Here is a 19224-nt window from a genome sequence, read left to right as displayed (position 1 = left end):
TCTCTGCTTATCTGTCTTGGACAGAAGATTATTACACATCCATCTGCTGTCTGGCAGATATGACCATAAGCTATCATGGAAAGAGCTTTGATGGAATATCATCATAATCATTCACTATATCAAACTGCTAATACTTTTAATGAATTCAACAATCTTTGTGGACTGATTTAAAAGTATCAGATTTGTTATCATTTGCATCCCTTCTTATTCATCTCACCTGCAGACTGCCCAGTTTTGCTCAGTGATGGCCGGCGTATTGTTGGGGGGACGTTGGCAGCCAAGGATAAATGGGTCTGGCAGGTCAGCATGCACTGGAGAGGCAAGCACGTCTGTGGAGGTGCCATCATCTCTCCTCGCTGGGTCATCACTGCAGCTCACTGCTTTGTTGAGTAAGAGGTGGACATTGGGGAATGGAAGTAAGAAAGACGGGGAAACTCAAAGTTAGGTGCAGCCAGTCAGTCCCCGTCTGCATGGTGCTGTCCTCAGTAGGCGTGGCCGTACGCCGAATGAGTTGAATCAGGAGTCAGGAGCAGGTCAAAGTGAGAGTGATTTAATTCCCCCATCGATGCATTTTGTAAATTTGAATGAAAATCACAGTTCTGTCCGCAGGGGCTGTCTACTACCCTTGAACAAGTATTTCGTATTTTGGGCAATCAATGCACATTGACATTTTGAGCACCACTCCAAGCTAAAAATAGCTTGTTAAATTGTTTGTAGTGCCGAATGAAAAATAAATGATTGTTGACCCGATTTGAGTGCAGTTTGGGTGTGACTGCACAGCCAATCATGATTTACTTGCGTTTATTAAGCAGTTATATAAAGTCATTGCATTTAAGGATTTTAATTGTAATTTCTTTCCTAAAACTATCAAAACAACGCTCTCTTTGACCCCTCTAAATACAATTTACTTTTTCTAATGTAATAAAATATAACTTTTAAGGTGGATGTACAACAGTGTGTGCTTGGCTGGCAGAACTTACACGATTACATTGTTTTTGTATATATATATATATATATATATATATATATATCAAGACCAGGCATCACCAGAGGAAAAACAGCATGACCATAGACACACCATCCTCACAGTACAAAGACAGACATTGATCATTGCACATAGATCCACTTAACCAGTGGCTCACTGCTGCTCCTGCAGGAACAACATGCTTGCAGTGGCGGACTGGCTGGTGGTGGTGGACACGGTCAGCATCGCAGACATCTCTCTGGGGAAACGCTACAGAGCACTGCAGGTCCTCTACCACCCTCGCTTCAACAGATACAACAACGACTATGACGTGGGCCTGCTGCGGACCATCACTGACATGGACATGAACGGTAAGAGGAGGCGGGCCCGACAAAAACACGTCATATGTCATGTTACACTGTATTAATACTGTCGGGATAGTTGCCTTTAGATGGATAGAAACTAAACAGTCCAACAAGCAATACAATTTATTTGTACAGCACTTTTCAAAGCCAAGTTACAACCACCTCACAAAGCAGAACACAAAAGACAAAGTCAGCTGTAAAAATGTTTCATGCTTGTAAAGAAAGTAAGAGAACTTGAGGTGCACTAGTGTTATGTTATTGATTTAGGTTTTAGTCTACTTATTAGGGTCCGTTTTTATGTTACTTATTAGTTAAGTAGTTCTGTCTAGTTGTGTTGTTTCAAATGTCATAGTAAAGAATCTCAGCCCTCATCAGCGTTCACGACAACCACAAGCAACAATGCAATCCAACCCCTGTGCAATATGCAACTTTTATTGTTGTTTTGATGGATATTCATATTGCTTCTATTCTGCTGTTATTTGTATTGTATATATCTTGTGTCTTTTCATATTTATTTTCTTTCTTTTATGGAGCCTCCCAGTGAAAACATTTCACATGATTTTACGTGTACAACAGGAGTGACAATAAAGAAGTTGAATCTTAAAAAAACTGAGAATACAGCATGTGGTCTCCTGACTGCCGTGTGATAACCTTTGTGTCTTTATTGCTTTGCTTATCAATCTAAGATTATGTTGCGCTCTGATTACTGTGTGCTGTTTGTAGGTGGGGCGCGGCCGGTCTGTTTACCCAGTCCGAGCGAGTCCTTTCCTCCTGGAGCGGCCTGTTGGATCACCGGCTGGGGATATATTTATGAAGGAGGTGTGTTACACTGACTCAAACCCTCTAAATTCAAGATAATATATTTTAAATACAATTTCCTTCTGGCACATTAGAAGTTCTGATGAAAAGATACTTGAGAAGAAACCTCATTTAAATGATTACCCAAATTGAAAAGCAGGCTTGCAATTTGCTTCTGGCAGCCACTTTTTTTTTTACATTTATTAGTGTGCTTTTAGGCTTGTTGGCTGCAGTCCGTCTGAACGATTTACACAAATTAAAAGTAATTTTCCTAACCTTTAGGATGAGATTTATCCACTCAAAGCACAAATACGGTCAAGTGTTTTTTTTAATGCTTTCTATTCTTGCTGCCTCTCTGTCAGGCTTTGTGTCAGATGAGCTCAGGCAGGCTCAGGTCAAAGTAATAGCTCAACCCGTCTGCTCCCACCCGAGCGTCTACGGCATGCACCTAACCCCTCGGATGATTTGTGCTGGCACCATGGGCGGAGGCGTGGACTCCTGCCAGGTAGTGATATAAAATCTCCTTATAAACCTATATAGGTTCATGAGTAACGTCCTTTGACTTTACAATAGGTCGCCAAAGCAAATCTCGCATTATGTCTGTCGGCATTAAAGGGATCGTTCACTTGAAAATAAGAAAATACATATTTGTCCTCTAACCTGTGGTGCTGATTAGTAATCTAGATTGTTTTTGATATGAGTGTCCTAGTTTTGGAAATATCGGCCGTAGAGATAACTTCTCTCCAATATAATGTAAATATAAAAAGTTGTTCCTGCATGAGACTCACAAAAAGGTCTGTGGCTTGTTTTAAGTAAACAGATCATGATTTCTAGAGAGAGACATTTCTGTTGAGTTTTTCAAATTAGGCAACTCACAACAAAACAGTCTAGAATAATAAAAAACACTCCAAGTAAGAGGACGTATGTGAATTTTTGATGGTGGGATGAACTGCCCCTTTAAGGGTGTAAACAATGTTCAAAACTTGGTGTATAATGTTGGATAAACAGGTCGGTCTTGTTTAAAGGGAGACAGTGGTGGACCCCTGATGTGTGAGACAGCCAGTGGGGACTGGAGGCTGGCAGGGGTGGTGAGCTGGGGAGAGGGTTGTGGACGGCCCAATAAACCAGGGGTCTACAGCAGAGTGACCCAACTCATCACCTGGGTTAAAAGATATATGGAGGTAATGTGTAAAGGAATCTCCCTCTCTGCGTCTTTCACTGTATGAATGTGTCACGATGCCATTAAGCGAAGCCTCGGTCAGTGATTTTATAGTTTAATCTGTGTCAAGTAGATTGCATTGTGTATGTCCTGCTCTTAAATTATATCAGCCTGTGCCCAAAAAGGTATTGTTTTTATTTTGAACCATGACCTCTGGATGAAGAGCAATTTGACCGATAGCTCCCATAAAGTATAGATAGATAGATAGATAGATAGACGGACAGATAGACGGACGGACGGACGGATAAACAGATAGATAGACAGACAGACAGATTACACAAGAACAGTACATCTATTGTAAGTATTTCCTAACATTATATTATATGAATGTCATATAATATTATCTTATGTGTGCTTCCTTCACAAAATCCACTGTATTAAAGTCCAGGTTAAAGTTTAAACATGTTGCACAAGTGTAGTACGAATCAATAAACAGAAGGGACAGTAAATACAGCTATTGGCTCAGTAAGACATGCTGGGTGCCAGCAATGAATGAATGATTATAGACGTGGGCTGTAACTTTGCATGCCCTTGCTGGATTTTTTTTTTTTATTATTGGCAGAGGATACACAATACATTTATTAATCCTTTATGGGCATATACGTGTATATATATATATACACGTATATGCCCATATACATATATATGCCCATAAAGGATTAATAAATGTATTGTGTACATATTTCATATGTATATATTTCAGGTTATGCTGTCATTTTCTTTTTTCTATTTTTGGTGCAGGACAAACCGGAGGAATTGGAGACCACAACGGCCATAACCGACACCTCACAAGAACCTGGCACTTATAACTGAGAGAATTGACAATAAAGAATTAAACGCCTGAATCTGCTTGTTTGTAATTAAATAAATAAATACAAAACTAAAATAATTATATTGTTCTGCTAATCGGCTAAACAAAAAGTTGACATATCGTTGTCACATTTCTTTTTAAATAATTACCTAAATTACCTAGTCACGTAGACCACTGCTGCAGACGACGCTACTAGTGCACGTGGTGTAAACGTGCGTGCGTTTATGAGCGCGCATTGGTGATGCTCGTGCACTACAACAGACCTTCAGTAAGGACTCATGACTTTGCTGTCACCGTTAAGTGTGAAGAGCGGACTTCTCCTCTCGCGACGCGTCCGTGTCCGTTGTGAACCAGAACGACTCTGAACTGTGGAAGAAAATGTTACATTGTCTCCATTGTTTTACTCGGGACTAATGTTACAGTCTCATATCCGCATCCTGTCGGAGTTTAGATTAAACAATTAAAAAAAATAAAACAGTCAGGCAATTACTGCCGAACGAGAATGAGCTCGGCGGTCCTTAGGGGGACTCCGGTCCGACGGGCTCTTACGCGCCTCCTCCGGGCAAACACTGAGGGCTCGGCCGAGAACAGGCCCTTCCGTCCCGGCGCAGCTGCTGACATCGGCCCGCTACGAGCGACCGGCAGACTGTACTGCTCCAGGATGTCGCTGACCGGAGGACTGCTCTTCAGACAAGTACGTTTCACGTCACGTTGTTTCGCTACAGTTGACCGTCATGCAATTTGCTTCTGGCGTCAGGAAGTGAGCCAAAATGCTAATAATGTTAGCTCAACCATCTTGGCTACTAATTTAGCTCCATGTCGTAATTTATTTATATTGAGTCGAGTTTCATTACCTTGATTAATCTGCTCGTACTCTGTACGTCAAATGGGCTACTTGTAGTGTTTGTGGCTGTCACGTGACTAAGGTCCAGTCGGATACAGTGTTTTTTGGATTGTTTGTTGTTGCCTTTGGATGCAGCAGTGAGCAGCTTTTTTTTCTACAGCTCACAACTGTATCACACGGTCTACATTTTTTATTTTTTTTATTTTTAGAAGCTCCACAACAAGCCAGTTAGAGGACGTTGCGTTGAGACTGTATTGTCAAATATATATTTTTGTGTCAGTACATGTTTCCTCTTTAGGGTAGCATAATTTTTGGTTATAAACACTTAATATATATGTATCACTTAACACGACAAACTTTTCAACAACAAAAACTACATTTTGCTTTAACAACAAGTAGTTCCACTTCATAAAATCGTATCTCTTCTCTTTTTCGCTGTCTCACACACATACAAACAAACACTATCAAGAGGACAACCGGGCGTACGTGCACCGTTACCGCCCACCCTTTTGTCATTTATTGCTGTGTCACTCCTTTGCCCACACCTGTTTTTTTTTTTTTTTCTTTAATCTGCCCAGCTGTTTGAGTTGGAGAGCCACACCTACACCTACCTGCTGGCTGACACGGAGACCAAGGAGGCAATCCTCATCGATCCAGTACTGGAGACCATTGACAGGGACCTGAAGCTCATCCATGAACTGGGGCTCAACCTAAAAGTGGCAGGTATATTGATTAACTTCTTGTGGTTGTACTTTGCGTTATTGTATTGTATCCCATGGAGTCCACCAACTTTTAAATATCAGTATTCCATCTTCCTCATTGCCCAATAGAAACCTCTCTTTTCTTTATTTACTTACGTACATGACATGTACACATGAACACAGGTTATTATAGCACTATAGGTGCTCATATGAGACCTCACTTTTCCCAAGACTATGCGCTCAGTTAAGTCAGGCTCATAGACAATGGTACAGTGTAGATTGTGGGTTACTCATGTCAATAGCCTTCTAATGCTGGGCAATATTATCATATATAGCTGGAATCATTAGCTGGAATCATTATCACAATCTGAATACAATTGTCTAACATTGTTATATGTAACACAGTATAGAAAATCTATGCAAGATTACATTTAAAACAATGACATGTCATCATAAAGCTATCCAACAAATTCTGTACTTGATATTATTGATTTGGTGCCAAGCCCCGTGGGAAAACATACTATTTTTCTCTCTGTGACAGTAAACACCCACTGCCATGCCGACCACATCACGAGCACTGGGCTTATGAAGAAAAGATTGGTTGGTCTGAGGAGCGCAATCTCCAAATTCAGTGGTGCATCTGCAGACATCCTGCTGTCAGAGGGAGACAAGATCTCCTTTGGAAAACATGTAAGAAGAACATCATTGCATACAACCCTCATTTTAGGAAAACATTATATAAGGGCTGGATGCATTATGGATGTATCTTGATTTGACTCCATCAGCTTGATTGTAAATATAGACACATCCATGTCTACTTTCAGTTTTGGATCTGGGTAACTTTTCTGGATATTGTATTTTGAATCCTCTTGGTTGCTCTGTAAAGAACTTGAACTTTTTTTAGTTGAAATTGACCCTTCACTAAGCCCCGCCCCCCACTGCTGCTCTGTCAAAATGTCAGAGCTCCCATGCAGCCCACATTGTCACTAACTGCCCTCCCTGCTTAACTATTATCACATTTTTGTGAAAGGGATTTCAGAGAGAAGCAGACAGAAATGTGAAAACAGGTTAAAAAGATAAAGATAGAAGTTAAAGCCTACATATCAAAGAGTAAAGGTGAAGCACCTCTTCGCCTATCAAGACAGAAGAAAGTGAAATGAAGGAACATCACGGGTTCCTGTGAATCTGGGTAGTTCTTTATTCACAGTTGGAATCATTAAAAAGCAAGAGCATAGTATAACTTCAGTACCAAGTTATGATGCGATAACTTATTCTAGTAATGATGGCTCCACAGGTTTTTATGTAGAAACGTTGTGTTTTTAGAAACGTACATCTCCTTCCAAAGTGAAGGGCAACGAGTATCATGACGAGCTTGAAATTCACAAAATCAGCATTAAAAAAACAGACAATCTGACACGATTGCACAAGAGTCTGTGGAGCGTCCGTCTAGTTGCCGTGCTGCGCTGTGATTGGCCAGTCTGCTTTCGAGGGGCAGGACTTAGCGGCGGGTCAATTGCTTGATGACGTAATTTTGACATGCCTTGAGTTGGTCTCTGTCTTTGCTCCCCCTGTAGTATCTGACAGTGAGAGAGACACCGGGACACACTGATGGGTGCGTGGCGCTGGTGTCGGGTGATCAGAGCGTGGCGTTTACTGGAGACGCGCTGCTCATCAGAGGCTGTGGCAGGACAGACTTCCAGCAGGGTAGAATTACACCCTATCAAATGCAATTGGATTTGTTTTGCTAACACACTGGCCCAAAGAGAAAGCCTTTATTTTTGTAATGCTGCTTGAGGAACACAAGAGGGCAGTATAGTGTCTGTTTTCTTTTGGAAGTGGTGTAATCTTTGAAAAATGTTGTCTCTCTATCTCTCTAATTCAGGCTGCCCCGAGAAGCTCTATAAGTCCGTCCATCAGAAGATCTTTACTCTGCCTGACCAGTGCCTCGTCTACCCCGCCCATGACTACTTAGGTTGGCTCAACAAAAATGCACACATCCGTATGTTTACGTAACATCTAATGGAGTCACTGTTGCAAACGCTGGTGGTGCAACTAGACCGATTTAAGCACCAGCATGGTGTTAAAAAAACGTTGCCCGTTTATTCCCACCCGTAGCAACCCACACTGATGTGATGCACATGTTGCTACAAGAGTGTTTGTGCAAGTGTACAAAGTGCTTACAGGTGGAGCTTTTCAGACATACCTCTCATAATATACGCAATAGTGTAAAGAATACTCTGTTCGTATTATCAACAAAGTACTTAAAGTACCAAAAGTAAAAATACTTTGCTGTCAATCACTGATGTTGCAGCTGGCAAGGTGAGGATACATTTAACTACACAATATTGCTATGTAACCGTACCTATGATAATATATCAGAAAATATTTATATTTTATATATATATATATATATATGAAAGTTAACTAGTATCAAAAACCCACACAAAGTAGCATTTCATTACAAGTAAAGTAGAAGTACTTTAGAATTGTACTCAAGTATAGTACTTGAGTAAATGCACTTAGTAACTTTCCACCACATCCGATATTTATACAAAGTGAAAATAGGACAGAAAATTACATTATTTGACATCTGTCAAATATCAGTCAGAAATTATATTTGATGCACAATGATTATCTTTAGCTGAGATCTAACTGTATCGGAGTATATCTAACAAGATGTATTTACAGTGTATCACTTCTTCACATTGAAACACATCTGCCAGCACCATGTGATTTCACTGCATTTGCCAAATAGTTTATTTTCTTTTTTGAATGATCAGTGCGATTCAGCATCTGGCAAACACAATGACCACAGATGACATATCGGGCTGTTTCTGCTTTTGTGTTCCAGGTCGGACTGTATCGACGGTCGGGGAGGAGCGCAAGTTTAACCCGCGCTTAACCAAAAGCCTGGAAGAGTTTGTGAAAATCATGAATAACCTGAATCTCCCCAAGCCTAAAAAAATAGGTATCAAAAAGTATCTTTTCTTTAGTCCAACCTCCACTCATGCTCTGTTGGGCAACACGACTAAGTCTTGGGCCAAAATAAATTACATTTTCAAGCCTTTAACGCCTCAGTGCACAGACTCACAGAAATAATTGAAATGCTTACTTTTAGTTCTGAAAATGTTTTTCTTCTTCCTACTTTGCAGATACTTCCGTGCCTGCTAATTTGGTTTGTGGAGTACACGAAGTCTGAATGTCCTGCTAACGGGAGGATTTTATTTTTATTCTTCAAGATAATTTTGCAAGAGATGGGTATGACATGCAATAAAGGTACCAAGGCTGGAGCTGAACCCGGGACGTTGTAGTTATATGACAGAAACGGAGGATTTTAATCAAATCAACTACACATATAATCAGAATCATGTATACTCGCCAAGTATGTGCACATAGCAAAGTGATTAACATATCAGCAGAATTAACCTAAAACTGCTTGCCATAAAGTGCTTTTTTGTTTGTATTTATCTAAATGTGAAGATATATATTCTTAAAGCTATCTCTATCTTTAGCACATCGGGATAATCACTCCATTTAAACTATTAGAAATGAGATCTAAATATCTATACATGAAGGGGGAAAAAACAAATTAATATAGTTTTTGTTTGTATTTTTATTAAATTAAAATGTGCTTTGTGGCTCTTTTCAGCTGTCTTATTATGATTTAAGAGGGGGGGATTTACAAAAAGGAAAAGCTCAGATGGGAATTTTCCGATCAAGGTTTGGTTTGGTATTCATGAATGCTTAACTGGGTCAACCGAGTTCTACCACATGGCCTTTCCAGTGACTCCGGACTCTTTTAGCCAAGGCCTCTCTCACACAGACAGACAGACAGACAGACACACACACACCACTCAAACTACTGCCAGCCTCGGCCTTTTGCATAGCAGGAAAATCAAACTACGCTATTTGCATTCAGAATCCTAGAGGGCCAAGTTTCCATTGACAACATGTCATTGTTTGTGCTCTCATCAGTTGCTCTAGATCAGGGGTCTCAAACATACGGCCCGCCAGGGGCTCCAGTCCGGCCCACGGGATAATTGTTCAAATTTCAGAAGAAAAAAACAAACTACCTGAATCAGGATTTGAAACGAGGATCCTCATATTGAAAGTCAGGCATTCTAACCATTGAGCCACAGTCATAATTAATCAAACCACTGACATTACTACACATATTGCCCAACTGTGAGGGAATCTGCAGAGGAGAGCCCAGGCAGGTAAACGGTGGGCTGATGTCTGAATTTCTGGTCTTTATGTTTCTAGTTTATTGTAGAAAGACCTTTAAAATAGGGTTTATGGTCCAAAAAACGTCATTAATGATTTAAACATAGAAAGATGTTGTCATTATGTATGCGTTATTATGCTATGATTTTACTTGTCCGGCCCACTTGAGATCAAAATGGTTAGCATGCGGCCCCTTGACTAAAATTAGTTTGACACCCCTGCTCTAGATGTTTAATAGACCAGAGTTTCTGTTGACATGTGTATCGTTACCTCAGTAAGATAAGAAGAGGAGTATCAACACAGTGCAGCCTGCATTCATCCGCCAGTAAGACAGGTTTGTTTGGGAGTGCCGGCCACATGCCTCAGCCACAGAAACATGCTCATGTGATAGTGTGCTGTGTGATGGCGTTGGATTGTTCACAAGCTTTTCAGGGCCAGTATTTCTGTTGGGCTGCTTCAGTGAAACTAAATACTTGCCAGGATTTAAAGGAGCACTCTAATGGTTGTACACCAACAACATTACTCAAGATATTTCTGCTTCTGCTGTGTCGACTGTTATGATCATTCTTCTTTATTTTTTTATTTTGGTTGCATCTCAAGTGAGGCACTAGAGTACCCCTTTGTCTTTCAAACTAAAATGCTCCACGGCCACACATGACTCTACTTTGAATTGATTAAGAGCTCTTGAATTGACCCCAAACTACCATTCATACACAGAAAAACACAGACTATAGTAGGTTATTTTTGAAGAACCTAATGAGACCACTCAATTGCCTACTATTTCAGGTATTTTCTTTTGGTAATGGTGAGACAGGATCTTTCATCATAGCAATGGACTTGGCTGTTAACTAATAAACTGGCGCATGGCGCCGACCTGACCTCATGAAGCAGAGGCAGTAAAGACCATGATGTGACACATCCTCATTAAATACAGCTACTTTAGCAGTCCTAAATAGTTCAGCAACCATGTTAACTTACATAAGAAAGATCTGAATGGATTTTACCCTTTAAGAGGTTTACTGATTTTTTTTTATTGGGGGGGAAAGGAGAGCACTGCTGTCAGCTCGACATTCAGTTTTAGGTTAGAAGGGTTGCATTTGTGTATATGTTTAATAAAAAAAAAGCAAATATTTTCCTGAGACACAGTATAGTGGGCTGCTGTACTTAATCAGATCCTGTTCCTTTCAGCTACACTTGTTATTGTCATTTTGGTGGGTCAATACATGAATACCTTTGATGTTTTTGCCTGCAAGGTTTTAAACTCCTCAAAAGATGCACAGCAATGTAGTTATAAATAAAAGATGACGACTTGTTTATGAAAGAAACAAGTCATTGGCTGGTCGCAAGTTAATACTATCAACAACATACACATACACACACACACACACACACACGCACACAAACACCATCTACCACCTGTCTCTGTCAGCACTTGAGACAAACATGATTTATACCATCTCTGCCTCACCTCATGTCCTCTTCGCCGACAGACACCTGCATTGTTGTTGTTTTTATTCCAAGCGGGAGGTTTGTGTGTGTGTGACTGTTGTCGCCATCAAGTTGGAGACATGTTGCTTTTGAGAGGCAGTGGTTTCCATATAAAATGTTCCTATTCTCTTGATCCAGTTTTGCTGCTGGGAGGCAAAGGGGCCAGCTGTCCTTTCACCCAGTCTGTGTCACCCATCTGCCAGCCCTCTTTCAGCCCACCATGAACCTGCTGCCCATTCTCCCTCACACCGTCCACATGTCACTGGAGAGAATCTATTACACCATCGGCTCATTCAGAGAGAGCGCTAAAGAGGCCGGCCGGGGCGATAAAGCCCTCAGAGTGAAGAGCAGATTCTGCTCAACAGACCCTCAAGAGAGAATACTCCTGTAGGGAATTAAAGTGTATATCTGTATCCGTGGTTTGGAGTCAGGGTCGTCTTGCCTGCCCAAAATGTTTTTATTTCCTCCAGTGTCAATAAGAACTGTGACTTTTTTGGGGGTATTCTTAACTATATCAAAGTATTACCAACATTTGCCTCAAATATTCACGTTGCTGTAGTACTCCATGGTAAGTTTACAGTGACTGTGTAATACTTTATGGTATTTTAATCTCCACATGGATCAATGTAAGACTGCTGGAGGGACTTACACTGTGACTCATATTATGTGTACATACCTTCATTCATCCAGCTCACGGGACTTCTAACAGTAATAAGTCACCCTGCCTTGATGGCCATGGAATATCTAATAGTATATGTTATGTTTTTTATATTATCACTCTACTATGCTATAGAGACTTTTGGGAAGTTTGATGTATTCTGTAGTAACATTGTACAACTTTATAATACATTTTTATCGTCATGATTTTTCTTTAAGGACTGACTAAGTGATTTTATAGAATTGAATGTGTTAGCACTGCATGAGTCCTGTGCTGTTAGGGGAGAACCGGGGTCAGTTGCTGCACCCCTTTCCGGCCTTGTCTCCTAAAAATGACCTTCCAATACAACAACAACACTGCAAGGTGACTTACATTTAGAGGGAAACATATTTTGTTGTGAATTACGTTGGCTTTGAGGTATCATCGGAAATCTCCATAGAGAAAGGGCAGCTTGTCTGATTACACGTCCCTATTTACAGTGTAGCGCACTGTATTTTAAATGAATTATATTCACATCAAGTATAACACATGTGACCTTCAACTAGTGATTTAAAGCGGAACTACAACTCAAATGCGTGTGAAGTGTATTTATTCTTTGATTTGATAATGGCAAGAATGAATTCAATTATATCTGACTGACTGACTGATATGTATGTGATCAGGACATTTCTGACCACATCCAAAATAAAATATCTTAACTTTACCAATTCAGATATTTTACAAAGTAAAAACTGAAATGATTTTGTACCTAAAATAGGTAATTTATAAATTTTTTAGGTGGTATAAAGATCATTTTCTTAATAATTCCAAGCAAAGACTAATTCACGTGTTTAAGATGTATCTGACTCCATACTAAAATTCAAACATGTTTACTGTACCAAGTAAGAGTTTATAATAAAAGTCCTACTTTTGTATGTTCAAAAAGCTTATTTTGGCATATTTCAGGTGCTATAAACATACTTTTCTCAATAATTCCAAAAGATGACCGATACATATATGTTGAAGTCGTCTTTCTACACATATACTGACAAACAATTTAACTGAGACTTTCCAAAGTAAAAGTGCTACATTTTTAACCCAGAAACCTGTCATTTCTGAATATTTGAGGTGCTGTAAACATACTTTTCTCAATAATTCCAGGCAATGACTGATGCACGTGTTTAGGAAGTCTATGACCTTATACTGAAAGTCAAACAATTTTACTGTACCAATTAGGAGGTACGGTTCTCTGTGAGAGATTGTTTGAGGCAAAATTGACATGGGGCTGTATGGAGGTGGACGTCCTCTCACATTCAGGCAGCTGTAGCCAAATGTGTGAATTTGTTGGATTCCCTCGACAAGCACAAAACATAAATGGTGACAGTTCAAAAAGTATAAAAGCTACACTTTTTTTTATAAAGTTTATTCATTCTTTACACTAAAGTTTCAATTAACGACCCTGTTCCACGAGCCCGGCCATCCCCGCCAGTTGGGGAAAGGACGAGGTAGACAACGAAGGAAAGGAGGAGAGGGAGAGGGAGGACATGGACGTCTCAGAGGATGCCACCACCGAGTAGGACAGGTGCATGAAAAAGAAACTTCAATATCTTTTCTGGTTGTGAGAAATTCTTGCTCTGGTCCTGAAACAAAAAGCTGTAATTTTCCTGAGGATTATACGATATACCCAACAACACAGACCTGGAACAGAACTCTGCCCCGGCTGAAGAACAGCAAGGTCAAAATGCTTTAATGTCATTTCGGGCCGCCGCTACTCCTGCGGTTGGTGGACCTGTCATTTTCCAATTGAATTATCTTTTAACGGCGTAACGTAAACATTTACACAAAAGTACAGGTATTTCTCCATGTATTTATTAACAACTTAAAGAGACATTTTCAGTTCACTTCAGAAAATCAAAATAGCTTATTTTAATTATAAATACTTTCAGGTGGACAATTTATTTCCATATTTATTATCAAAGTCTTATTGTCTATTTAATAACCTTTTATGTTACGTTAATCTACTCGCGCTAAAAATGTGTGCTGCAGGGCTCTCAAGTTTTTAAGACAGGTAAGAGTGACATCTCTCTCTCTCTCTGTGTCATGAGGCTTACCCTCTATGTTAGCCGCTATGCTAGCATAGGCTAGGGTTAGCGGCTAACATTAATCTACTCCCGCTAAAACTTCGTACTGCTGGCTATCGCGGACTTTGGACAATTTAGTTACCTAGCTAACTAACTTGGTGAAAGTCAGCACAGCTACCTAGCTAGCTAACTAGTTACTACTAGTTTAGCCACCTTAACTAATTTGTTAATTAGCTAATGCCTAAAGCATTAGCCGTCAGGGAAATATATCACTCTTCTATTCGTGTACACATTCTGTATGAGTTACAAACCAATTTCAATGTATTTTTCAAACACTAAAACAAAAACAAAAAAGTATGTATGCGATTTAAATCATTAGCCGTTAAACAGACGGTCTGACCAGTAAAAGAGCTACTCACAGCTCGCAGTTTTCAGGTTAATGGTCAATCAGAGTCAGATTTCGCAAAAGAAAGTACAGGAGGCTAGTAACACAATCACACCTCTGTCGTTCTGCCAATCCCAGGTACATTCATGTGTACCACCCGCCATCATAGGTAGCTAGCATGATTGACAGGTTTCACAGCTACACAGGTCATGAGACCTTCACTGACCTCCTGAACCCAGTAATTGCAATAACCGATCTTCTTATCCAGAACAACTTGTTCCTGTAAACACAATAACACTTATAACATAACAGGTTAACATTACATGTCACTCAGTCCGTTACAGTATAACATCAATTCATACGGTGTTTAATGTTTGGCGATACTAACTTTATTGATTTCTGGACAAAAAGACTTCACGGCAGCGCAGCAGTTAAAATCACCCCCACTTGCATGCAATATTAAGTAATATACACAGGAATCCATAAATCCTTATAATAGAATATTTTAATCTGAAATGGGCCAGTTTGCACCTTTGGTAAGTATATTTCGAAGCTAATTATTTTGTACATCTGAGGTGCATGGCTTTGACTTGTAACAGGGTGTTGTATTGATACCTAAGTAAAAAGTCAGAGTATTTTCCCCCCTGATATTACAACCGCATAATAAAGCAGCTAAGGATTTGGACAAATGTGTTTTTGTTCCCTTCAAGTTTGTAAAAATATGTAATTTGTTGCAAGTTACCCCGGGCACTCCGGACTATATTATCACTACATTATTAAAACATTCCCATGGGAGCCTGCCATGAAAACTATTTAAGTGGCCTTTTTACTAGACAGCGAGCTGGCAGAATGCACGTCTCCGGCTGAGCCGCTCTACAATGAGAAAGAAGCTCCGTCAGTTCCCAGAATAGAAATCCCGTTTCGGTGCGAGGACGCGAACGGGACTCTCTCGCTGTTTTTGTCCGCTCAGCACGAGGGAACCGGCGGGGAAGTTTGCTGGGACTGAAGGAACGTAAAGGCTTTTTCATTTACGCCCACAGCACGAAACACTTTTATTAGTCTGCCCCCGCCTCCGTCGCCCTCCTCCGCGCGCGCGCGCTCTTTCAGTTCAATCTCACCTGTTGACGCCAGCAGCAGCAGCAGCAGCTCACATTGCCCTGTCAATTTGGTCTGTGTGGGATTGAATCAAAACAGGTGAAGATAACAAAAAAAAGGGGGGATGTAACGTGGCTATCGGCCTCACAGCAAACAGTCGGCGAGCTCGAAGTAACTTAACGCGACTCTGACCTGAGTGTCTCAAAGCGAAAGCGCGTCAAAGAGTTTGCCGAAGTGACGTTTCGCCACGGGTTTCTTTTTCCGCGTTTCCCTCTTTAATGTCGCGCGGCGTGGCCACCGGGTTATGAATTGGAGGACCCACAACCCTCAAACCACACCGGTTTCCAGGTAAGAGCGGTCGTCTGCTTCAATTCTTGTATTATTGTTTATTTGTGTTGTCATTGCTAAGTCAGTGGACAGCCTCTCCCACTTCCAGACAACTCGCACAAAGCTCGCGGAGTTCCTGTTGTGAAGGATACTTCTCGTAAAGTAGCCCTGACATAAACGTGCGACTCAGCAGCATCTACTCTTTAATCCCTCTGCACCCAAAACAAAGGAGGGTTTTCACACAGCTTCCTGATTGTTGTGTGCCTTCTCAAAGCTGAAGCTGCCTGGACCTAATTATTCGGCCGTGAGTGTGAAGTAGTTCATTGATTCAAGCTCAATTCTGTTTTTGTTCAGACCTTGTCCCATGACCAGTGGTGGACTCAGGATGTCTGAGGGGCAGAAGTGGGGGGGAAAGATTCAACAGAGAGGGCTCGAGCTACACAGAAAGTGTAGCTCGAGCCCTGCATCACGTTTTTCTCCACTGACAATAATTCTACCTTTTTATTTATACAGTAAATTACCTTTTTTTTGTGTTTGATGACCCTGAGATATCTCACCTGTGTGTTGGGAGGGTTGGCTGTCTAGGGAACTCTGCCTTTTAGTTATTCTCAGTCACACACACAGTCGCCTCTTGTTTTGACTGTTCTCAGACAAAATCTGTGTCTGAGCCCTGCGTCTTAAGGCTGTCATTAATGGATCACTTGCATCACAATTCCCAAAGATTTACTCGGGCCACGGGTTTTCTGTCAGTGCAGTTGGACCAGTACTGATGTCAGGAGTTTATGTTCAGTAGCAAGATGAGGAGGAGATTTTCCCACAGTATCCTTCACCGCTGCATTTGCTATTTCCGTCAATGAGATGTTCTAATGCAGAGGCCCAATTAAAGCCCACAGCTAAGAGGTCTCCCAGTATAACAGTAAGCACAACACCAGGACCCTGAAACTGCTTTGTCAAATCTTCAAACTGCTTTTTTTGTCGGATCAGTCCAAAACCAAAATATTCAAAGATATAAAATGTACGAGAGCAGCATTGCAGAATGCAGCATTTAGATTGTCTTTTAACAGGAAAACATAGTTAAACAGTTTAGCTTCTTACATCTGACCTGCTGAACTTGTTGCATCTATAGTAAAAATGTTGACAGCAGAAGTGGGACAAGATGTTGATTTGCACCCGTAAGTGCAACATGTGGCCGAGGCAGCATTGCATTCTGGTCAATTGAGGCTACTCGTAGGGATGAATACTGAACATCAGTTCATTTTTTATTGACCAAAATCTGATTTCATAGCCCAGAGTATCAGAAACTCGACTGGAAGCTGGCATCGGATCATGTTTACTTATTTCTTTGATTTTAATAACGGGCTCCCTGATTGGAATCCAGACTTTTTATTATTACTTTAGATTTTAATTCAAGGAAAGTTCTTGTGCGGCAGCTTGTGTTCGCACAGCCTTTAATATTTGAGAGAGTTGGCCTGTTTTGTTTAATAATAATAATGATAATAAGAGTTTGCGAAGAATACTGATCAGTATTATTTTGGTATTGGTAATTAAACTTTGGTACAGTGTTGTTGGCACTAGCTTGAACATTTTCAATCAATGCCCAGGCCTTTCTATTATTGGTGTTTGGATCAGATATTGTCACGTGTACAACTGACGATTGCAGTCACAACACAACGTTTCATACATCCACTCGTCGGAACATTTTCCTTCAGAATGTAGAAAAATTGTTGTTTTGTTATATTTTCTTGCAAGGGACACATGAGTTTAACTTGCTGCATCTGTGTTTTTTGTATTACTTGTTGCCACCCAGGTGTCAGGCAGGGTTTGGCCCTTTCTCCTCTCACTGACAGCTGAGTGACAGCCAAAACTGGCTCCTCTCACCTGCTTTTCCTGCTCACAAACTTGTACTGTGACGATAGCTCAGTGGTCCTCGGTGCTGAGCCAGCAGAAGCCACGCGCTGCAGGGCCAGAGGTCACTGCCGGGCAGTCCTCTGCTTTTAATATGTCAAATGACAGCATGCCCTTGTAATTAATGTAGGATAGGGCCCATAAATATATCAGTTTGTATTAGATTTAAGGAAGCAAATCTAGTGCAACATTAAAATATATATATATATATATATATATATATATATATATATATATATATATATATATATATATATATATATATATATATATATATATATACATACACACACACATTATTTCCCCTTCCATACAATCTAGCAGAAGCCAATTAGTCAAAAATTAGACTTTATTTATTTCGTAGCAGTGCAAGGAAGTGGCAAAAGGAGGGAGTTCAACGTCTTTATTTTGACAATAAAAATAGAAAAATGACTTGCGCTCACTGGAAAATTGTGTGCATAAGATACTAATGGGATGATGTCAGGTCCTGCCATTGAACCGACAGTTTTAAAGACTGGAGATCTGGTCTGTTTGATTAAAGCCACAGCTTTTACTGTGACCAGTAAAAAGAATACATGACTTCCTAGTACTTCACATGGCTTAATAGCTGGTTCTGGTCTTATGCCTTCTGCAGATGACAACTCAAGAAGCACTTTGACATCTGGCCTGTAGATACCCCTCTCGTCTGTATCATGCCACTGTGTTTAAGGCGATGCAGTACAGTACACAGTACAGTGCAGTGAATGTATGTTGTGGTGAACATGACATTATTTTACAATTTGCTAATCCTCTGAAAATATTTGAGTCTGCAAACCTAACATCACAGTCGGGTTAAGTAGAGATTTTAATTTTTCATGGTTTTCAAGGTCTGTTACCGGGAGAAAATTTGCTTTTAATTGCATCTAATTAAATGTAATTGCAATACTTCAACACAGTTTTTTTTGTGAAAGAATGGAAAAACACTGTTGATGACTGGTACTCACTCTGTTTTCAAAGTTTTGGTCCTCTGACCTTCATTGAGGTAAAAATCCATACATGTGCTAGTTTTACCGGATGAAAAGTTACAAATACAACGAGTACAAGTGATTGACAGTGTGCACAAAGTTTTTGGTTTGGTTGGTTTAATGGAAAAAACAAAGTGTAAAGATCTTTCTCATATTGTGCCAAATTGGAAGCTGTTGGCAGCTACCACACATCGCCTATCTATTCCACTGCAGTGCACAGTAACCCAGAGATCAGTCCCCGTCGGTGTCAAAGCTCATTTCATCCGTGTCACTCAGACCTACCTGTTGCCACATTATTATGTCATTCAAATCCACACAAACCTCCAATGATAGCCGGTCAATTGTACGTTTAGTTGGACTGAACTGAGAGCGGCGT

General features: G+C 40.4%; 2 protein-coding genes across 2 annotated transcripts in view; both read left to right on the top strand.

Moving 5' to 3' along the window:
- The first annotated feature begins 4649 nt into the window (after positions 1–4649).
- On the top strand, positions 4650–9346 carry ethe1 (ETHE1 persulfide dioxygenase). The gene is made up of 7 exons (XM_079227779.1): positions 4650–4851; positions 5580–5724; positions 6244–6392; positions 7277–7406; positions 7585–7674; positions 8554–8670; positions 8855–9346. The coding sequence occupies exons 1-7, from the start codon at positions 4660–4662 to the stop codon at positions 8899–8901; spliced, it is 870 nt and encodes a 289-aa protein (XP_079083905.1). The 5' UTR covers positions 4650–4659; the 3' UTR covers positions 8902–9346.
- A 6422-nt stretch (positions 9347–15768) lies between these two features.
- The window catches only part of phldb3 (pleckstrin homology-like domain, family B, member 3), a 24315-nt gene continuing 20859 nt past the window's right edge, over positions 15769–19224 (top strand). Inside the window, exon 1 of the mRNA XM_079227721.1 lies at positions 15769–15960. The gene's annotated coding sequence lies outside the window, so the exon portion shown is untranslated. The remainder of the gene's footprint in view (positions 15961–19224) is intronic.

Source organism: Taurulus bubalis, assembly GCF_910589615.1.
Source record: "Taurulus bubalis genome assembly, chromosome: 12".
Taxonomy (NCBI): Eukaryota; Metazoa; Chordata; class Actinopteri; order Perciformes; family Cottidae; genus Taurulus; species Taurulus bubalis.
Note: the sequence above shows the minus strand (reverse complement) of the source record. Positions and strands in the feature narration are given on the sequence as shown.

Coding starts and splice junctions, on each gene's coding strand:
- ethe1 (XM_079227779.1), top strand. CDS start 4,660: ATGAGCTCGGCGGTCCTTAGGGGGACTCCGGTCCGACGGGCTCTTACG. Junction 7,407..7,584: donor CAGGACAGACTTCCAGCAGG/GTAGAATTACAC, acceptor TCTCTAATTCAG/GCTGCCCCGAGAAGCTCTAT. Junction 7,675..8,553: donor CCCCGCCCATGACTACTTAG/GTTGGCTCAACA, acceptor TTTGTGTTCCAG/GTCGGACTGTATCGACGGTC.